Source organism: Drosophila miranda (genome assembly GCF_003369915.1).
Source record: "Drosophila miranda strain MSH22 chromosome Y unlocalized genomic scaffold, D.miranda_PacBio2.1 Contig_Y2_pilon, whole genome shotgun sequence".
NCBI lineage: Eukaryota > Metazoa > Arthropoda > Insecta > Diptera > Drosophilidae > Drosophila > Drosophila miranda.
Window position 1 is genome coordinate 29,574,683 of NW_022881614.1, and position 6,473 is coordinate 29,581,155.

General features: G+C 38.3%; 1 protein-coding gene across 3 annotated transcripts; it reads left to right on the forward strand.

Moving 5' to 3' along the window:
• The first annotated feature begins 2,204 nt into the window (after positions 1 to 2,204).
• Positions 2,205 to 5,749, forward strand: LOC117193804. Of its 3 annotated transcripts, none has more exons than XR_004474707.1 (3): positions 2,205 to 2,416; positions 4,936 to 5,154; positions 5,222 to 5,749. XR_004474707.1 is itself a non-coding variant. In XM_033398520.1 (3 exons), exons 1-3 carry the CDS (start codon positions 4,474 to 4,476, stop codon positions 5,660 to 5,662), a joined length of 1,053 nt encoding a protein of 350 aa, XP_033254411.1. In that variant the 5' UTR covers positions 4,420 to 4,473; the 3' UTR covers positions 5,663 to 5,749. The 3 variants fall into 3 exon arrangements, 1 of the variants encoding a protein (XP_033254411.1); XR_004474708.1 differs by lacking the exon at positions 2,205 to 2,416 and adding an exon at positions 3,684 to 3,867; XM_033398520.1 differs by lacking the exon at positions 2,205 to 2,416 and adding an exon at positions 4,420 to 4,866.
• Positions 5,750 to 6,473: the final 724 nt, after the last annotated feature.

Consider the following 6,473-nt stretch of genomic DNA (forward strand, 5'->3'; position numbering starts at 1 on the left):
AATTTATTGTTTTTAAACATGTGCATAGAATAGAATGTTATAAAATATTTTTTTCTGTGCAATAGGCAAAGCGTGCGAGGCGCGCGCAAAAAATATGCCGCATTATTCTGCTGCATTCATTCCGATTCGGTTGCTCAGACAGTAAGAACATGGACTACGAAAATATTAAATTTGAATTCAGAGAAGGAAGCCGAGCGGGCTGCTCGTTACTGTTGTTTTCAATTTTTTTTTTTTTTTTTTTTTTTTTTTTTTTTTTATTGTGGACGTTGACATGCAATGACTGCATCTTTCAAGAGGCGATGCAGCTACTGCACCGTCAAGTTGCCCGTGTGACACCAGCAGAAGGCTGTTACGCGCGGATCCCAGGCAAAACGCAGCCCTCCTCCCGCCCAACCGACCGAGGGGCGCTGCCGCATGACGCGCGGTGCGTAGCCGAACCAACGCGAACATGCAAGAAAGATAGCTATTAGACTAACATTCGAGGAAAATTAGTACTAAACTTACTAAGAAACTAAGCATGCAATCAAAGTACAAATACCACTACAGTTACTAATTAATAGAAAGGTGTGTAAGGATTAATAATTTAATAAGAGGAAGAGAATTAGTGGTGGATATAATATGGTAGAGGGAATTATAATCCGAGCATAAGACCCTAAACGGTTCATGCAAGGAATAATTCGATCTACAAAGTGGAAGGAACAACGGTATAAAATTTCTAGTCAGTCTAATAGGAATCGTGAAGTTTATGCGGCTCAACAGATCAGGGCTGTCTATGTCACCCCTGATCAAGTTGTGCATAAATATCACACCAAGCATTTTTCTACGGTTAACTAAGGATGGGAGGTTTACTAATAGTAGTCTACTAGAGTAAGATGGGAGTCTTACACCCGCATCCCAGTTAAGGCCCCGCAGAGCAAAGAGTAAAAAGTTTTTCTGTACTGATTCTATACGGTCCTGGTGTACTTTGTACTGAGGGCACCATACACAGGAGCCGTATTCTAAGATCGGACGAACAAGCGAGGTATAGAGAGTCTTTGTTATATAGGGGTCGTCAAATTCCTTTGACCACCTCTTTATAAACCCAAGCACGCTCATGGCCTTATTTACCATGGTAGAAATGTGTTCGGAAAACTTTAACTTGGGGTCTAACATAACACCCAGATCATCCACCAGGGTAATTCTCTCAAGAGAACCACCAAATAGGGTGTAAGGAGCCAACAAAGGGCTAGAACGATGAAATGTCATAACTTTGCATTTCGAGGCATTAAGGTGTAACAAGTTTGCACAACACCATGACTGAAAGTTATTGAGATCGGATTGCAAGCGAGAATGAAATGAAATGTCCTTGTACTGGACACAGAGTTTAACATCATCCGCATACATAAGTACTCGAGAGTATGTTAATACTGAAGGTAAGTCATTAATAAAGAGTGTGAAGAGTAAGGGGCCTAGATGGCTGCCTTGTGGTACTCCCGAAGAAACCTTTACTGGGAAAGAGAGGGAGTTTTTGAAGAGGACTCTTTGAGACCTAGAACAAAGATAGCTAGAAATCCATCTCAGGAGGTTGGGCGGAAACCCTAAAAGGTCAAGTTTATGCGCTAAAAGGGAATGGTTTACAGAGTCGAATGCTTTACTAAAGTCGGTGTAAATAACATCCGTCTGTAAGTTACCTTGAAAGCCTTTAATAATGAAAGAGGTAAACTCTAACAAGTTCGTGGTGGTTGATCGCCGCCTTATAAATCCATGCTGAGTTGGAGATATAAGTGACTTGCAGAGATGTTGCAAGTGCGGAGTTAAAACCCTCTCAAACATCTTAGGAATAGCGGATAACTTTGCTATACCTCTATAATTTTTTGCATCAGACTTGCTACCTTTTTTATGGAGAGGAATTATAAACGATTCCTTCCAGATCGGGGGGAAGCAAGAAGAATCAATGGATAGGGTGAATAGTTTAAGCAAAGGTCCACACAGAGCCTCGGCGCAGTACCTGAGTACACAACCTGGAACCCCGTCTGGACCCGGTGAAAACACCGGCTTAACTAGTCGAAGATCATGAAGTAGGGAACATTCATTTAACAAGGGACTGAAAATGCCGTTCGACCTCGGTAAACCGTATGGGTACGGATGACCAGAGTAGCTTTCCTCATTATGCGAGCAACAAATTTATGTAAAAAACAAACAATTAAAACTAAGCGAAACCACATATGTACATATGCCGGGTTAAACTCTGTAAAGCTAGAGTTTATTTAAGTGCAGACAAATCTAGAGTTTACTCAAATCCTGAATATGTTGTGCATAGCCATGGCCCTCAGAGTGATGAAATGGAAAAAATCAGTGCTCTTAGTGAAATAAAACTGAAGTGCGAAAATAATAGCAATTTCGACACCAAAAAAGTATTCAATGATGTTCTTGCTGAGTAAGTTAATATATTAATTAAAATTTTAATAATACATACTGCCTTGCTACATATGTATGTATGTTTGTACAGTGGCTCACAGCTTAAATGAACCAAAGCACGTTAAAAATTTAAAATTTTCATAACTTCTAAACCATCAAACTTTCCAATGAAAATCAAATGACAAACAAAACGAACTTCTTATATTTTTTAACATTTTTCTAAGACGTTTTAAATAATAAATAACAAAAATACTGCCTTTTTCCACCCCACAGCTTATTTTGTTCAAAGAGAATTTGAACCAAATAGGCTGTGGGGGTGTTTTCTAGTGCGCATTTTGTTTTTTTCCTTTTTGCGGGGTAACGGAGAAGAATATCGAACTTTTTTTTTTTGGTTGGTAAGATAAGTAAAATTAAAGACTATACAATACCAAGATGTTGCATGAGGAACAAATTCTTTTTCAATTTTTGTTTGACGCTTCATGGTACGGGCGCGCGGGGCTATTACTTCAATTCTCTTTTACGCTACTCGGCTTCGTCAATGCCTCGGTCAGCGTCGAGTCGGTGTGTCTCGAGAGAAAGAATACAAAAACAAAATATGAATCGTCTGCGTGCCGAAACCGTGATCGCTGATGTCTTTGGCGCGGCACAGTGGGGACTCAGCCGAAATAGTAAAAAAAATTGTATGAGTGCTTTAGATAAATTTAATGTACGCATCTAATAGAGAATTTTCCAATCGAATTTTCAAGATTGTTTTAGTTTAAAGTTTAACATTTTTTCAGTGTGCAAATATTTATTGAACTCATATTCACTAACTAATTTAGCAAGCTGAGACGGCCATAGGTCCCACTGTGCCGCTCCAAAGACATCGGCGATCCGCGACCACCGCTTCGACGGTGCTGAGGCTCGAGAGTCTAGAATTGCCGAACAGACGAAACCAATGGGCAGCGGGGTCGCGGTAGAGACGAAGTACAGTCGAAAAGGGAATTGAAACCCCGCGCGCTCCCTCGTGCCATTTGGGTTCTAATGTTAGGACCCGCCATAGAACAGCTTTTTGGTCGCTCATGCAACATCTTGGTATTGTATAGTCTTTGGAAAAATCTTAACAGAATTGTATTACAATTTTTTTTATAGGACTGCTCAATTGATTTCTACAGGGGTTTGAAGTTTGAAAAGTGCTCTGGTTCATTTAAGCTGTGAGGCACATACATATGTACATATGTATATACATATGTACATATATACTTCAGCGGTCGGCACGCACACATTACATTGCGTTTGTGTGCGTTGACAGAAGTCGAACTAAAACAAAAAGTATTATTGTGTTGCTGCCGACCACTGTTACAAACGCGTTGTGCCGGGTCGCAGTTTGACATGATCGTTCATGTTCTATTACGTGATCCGGTGTTTCTTGCGAATCATGCCCCTTTAAGTCCGTTTGCGAGACTTTGGTCGTCGCTCGGTTTTTGACCGGTAAATGCTCGTTTCGAAGTCCGTCTGCGCGCATTGGCCGTGCCGTCCCCTGATGTACATACATACATATGTATGTACATAGGTGTACATGTATGTACATATGTGCATGCGAGCAGACAAGAAATGCACACAGACTGATGTATTATTTTTCTATTCAATTAATTAGGAAAACAAAAGGTGAAGCGGAGATTGAAATAAATTATGACTCTGTCAAACGCACTTCGCAAAGAAAAAGACAGCCTCTCTTGCCAAAGCCTCCATCTTCTGCAGAGAATGTTCTGGAAGCTTTTCAAGGCGTTTTGGAATAACCAAGGGAAATACTGCAAATCAGTTCTATTAAAAAGTGTACGCATCGAGCTCGTTTGCTTATTGCATATTTTCATCAGACAAGGTAATCACCTTGATGCTAGCCAACATTCCGGAGCATAATAGGCATTATTTAATTGATGCTACATTTAAAGTGTGCCCTTTTGGAGATTTTAAGCAACTTTTAATAATTTATATTAAATATTTGCTGAAGGTAAATTTCTTCTTATGCTACACTTTATTTACTAACTCTAATCAAAAATTTTTTGTAATTAGATAACCCCTTTTGTTTTTGTTTTGATGACTCGCAAAACGGAGCTGTGTTATCAGCACTTATTCACATATATAGACTCGAACATTTGCTGCCTTAAAGGAGCATCCTTTATATCAGATTACGAAAAGGCAATGCGTAACGCGTTAAAAGGTCTGCATCCCAAAATGAATTTTTACGCCTGTTGGTTTCATTTTACTCAAGCATGCAAGAAAAATGCCAAGCAATCGAGTGGTTTTGAAAATACGCTGAAATGCAATAAGAAAGCTTACATGCTATTTATGAAATTTTTGCACTTGCCGCTTTTACCAGAAAGCAAAATTGTCGAAGCATTTAACCTTCTAAAAGGCGAAGCAATAAACTTAAATAGGAAGCTGTTTTCTCCATTTTTAAAATATTTTAATAGACAGTGGCTTAAAAAGGTATTTTTTATTTATTGTTTAATAATTGAGTTGTATTTTACTTATCAATTTTTAACCCTAATTTTATAGGAGGGACCAAAAAGCATATCCGTGTTTAAGAGGTCAACTAGAACCACGAGCTCAGTAGAAGCTTATAATTTGAATTTGGGAAATAAAATTCGAGCAAATGGGCACTTTTGTAAATTTGTTCAATGTCTTATTGATGCAGAAAATGAAAAAAGTCGCGAGTTTGCTTTACTCTTTCAAAATGGTGGTAATGGAAATCAGACACAGAAGAAGAAATTACGTGTAAGTTGAATAAATTTTAAGTTAATCGTTCAAAATAATATGTTAGCTTAATTATTTTTGTTCTCAGGATCGCTCAAAAAAAATAATGGACGCAATGGATCTTTTTGAAAGAGGTGAAATAGATATACAGGGATTTCTGACATGCACTGTTTCCTTAGCTGACCGCTTTTCAAAGCAGGACTTCTTTGAAGGGGTGGACAATGAAAGCAATTTAACTGGAATGTCTTCTGATATGAAATCTTCCACATCGTCACTTTCAGCGAATGCTTCTCATTCAAGTCAGTCATCTGATAAATCATTGGTTCAAATGAATCCATGCAATGTGTGCCTATGTAACCCAAAGTCTGTGTTGTTGCGCCCGTGCAATCACGTAAACATTTGTGGTACATGTTGGGATCAAATTGTGGCAAAAAAAGAGTTGGAAGAAAATGAAAATATAAAGCCAAAATGTCCAAGTTGCAACCGAGAAGTCGAAGAGGCCATACGCAATGTTTTTATTTACAATTAACTTGTGTAAGTTAAGAACGACAAAATTTAAGAAAACTTCTATTATGATTTCTGTGTATTTGGACTATTGCACATGTTTTAATTTCAATAAAATCATGTTATAAAATGAAATGCTGTCAAAAAAATATAAGGGTATTTTACATGCGAAATTAGTTAATTATTTTCTGGCGGACTTAAGTCGTTTCGAAACGACATATCTCCGCGCGGAGATATGACGTTTTGAACCGACATATCTCCGCCGTTCCACAAACGACATATCTCCGCGCGGAGTTATGACGTTTTGAGACGCTTTAAAACGACATAATTTCGCGCGGAGATATGTCGTTTGTGGATCGGCGGAGATATGTCGTCGGAGATATGTCGCTACCCCGAAGACCTGTATATTCATAATTTTTCTCCCTTCCTCAGAATATGTTCCTACGTCGCCCCTTGAGCTCAACGGACACGCCGGATAATTCGTATAAAGTATGAGTGAGTTACGAACTTCCTTAAACGGAATTCTCGAGTATTTTCGAAATATATATCTGTCTTATAAAACTTCTATTCCGGTACATAAAACAACTATATCCGTGCCATAATTTAAAGCGGATCGGCTACTAATTTTTCTTTCACGTTGGCCTTCTAGTTATATAATTATCATATTTTTCTTTTCTTTCCAATTTAATTTCTTTTACGCCATATTCTCTACACATAAGTCCTATATACATATACACATATAACTAGGTATAACTTGCTACTGTTTCCTCCTTCTTTATTTAATTACTTTAGGCTAAGTTTATACTTATCTGGAAAACCATAAAGTCCAAACCCTT

Excerpts from the sequence above, each read along its gene's own strand:
- LOC117193804 (XM_033398520.1), top strand. The coding sequence starts at position 4,474 with ATGACTCGCAAAACGGAGCTGTGTTATCAGCACTTATTCACATATATA. Across the intron at positions 4,867-4,935 it reads ATAGACAGTGGCTTAAAAAG|GAGGGACCAAAAAGCATATC; the intron begins GTATTTTTTATT and ends CTAATTTTATAG. Across the intron at positions 5,155-5,221 it reads CACAGAAGAAGAAATTACGT|GATCGCTCAAAAAAAATAAT; the intron begins GTAAGTTGAATA and ends TTTTGTTCTCAG.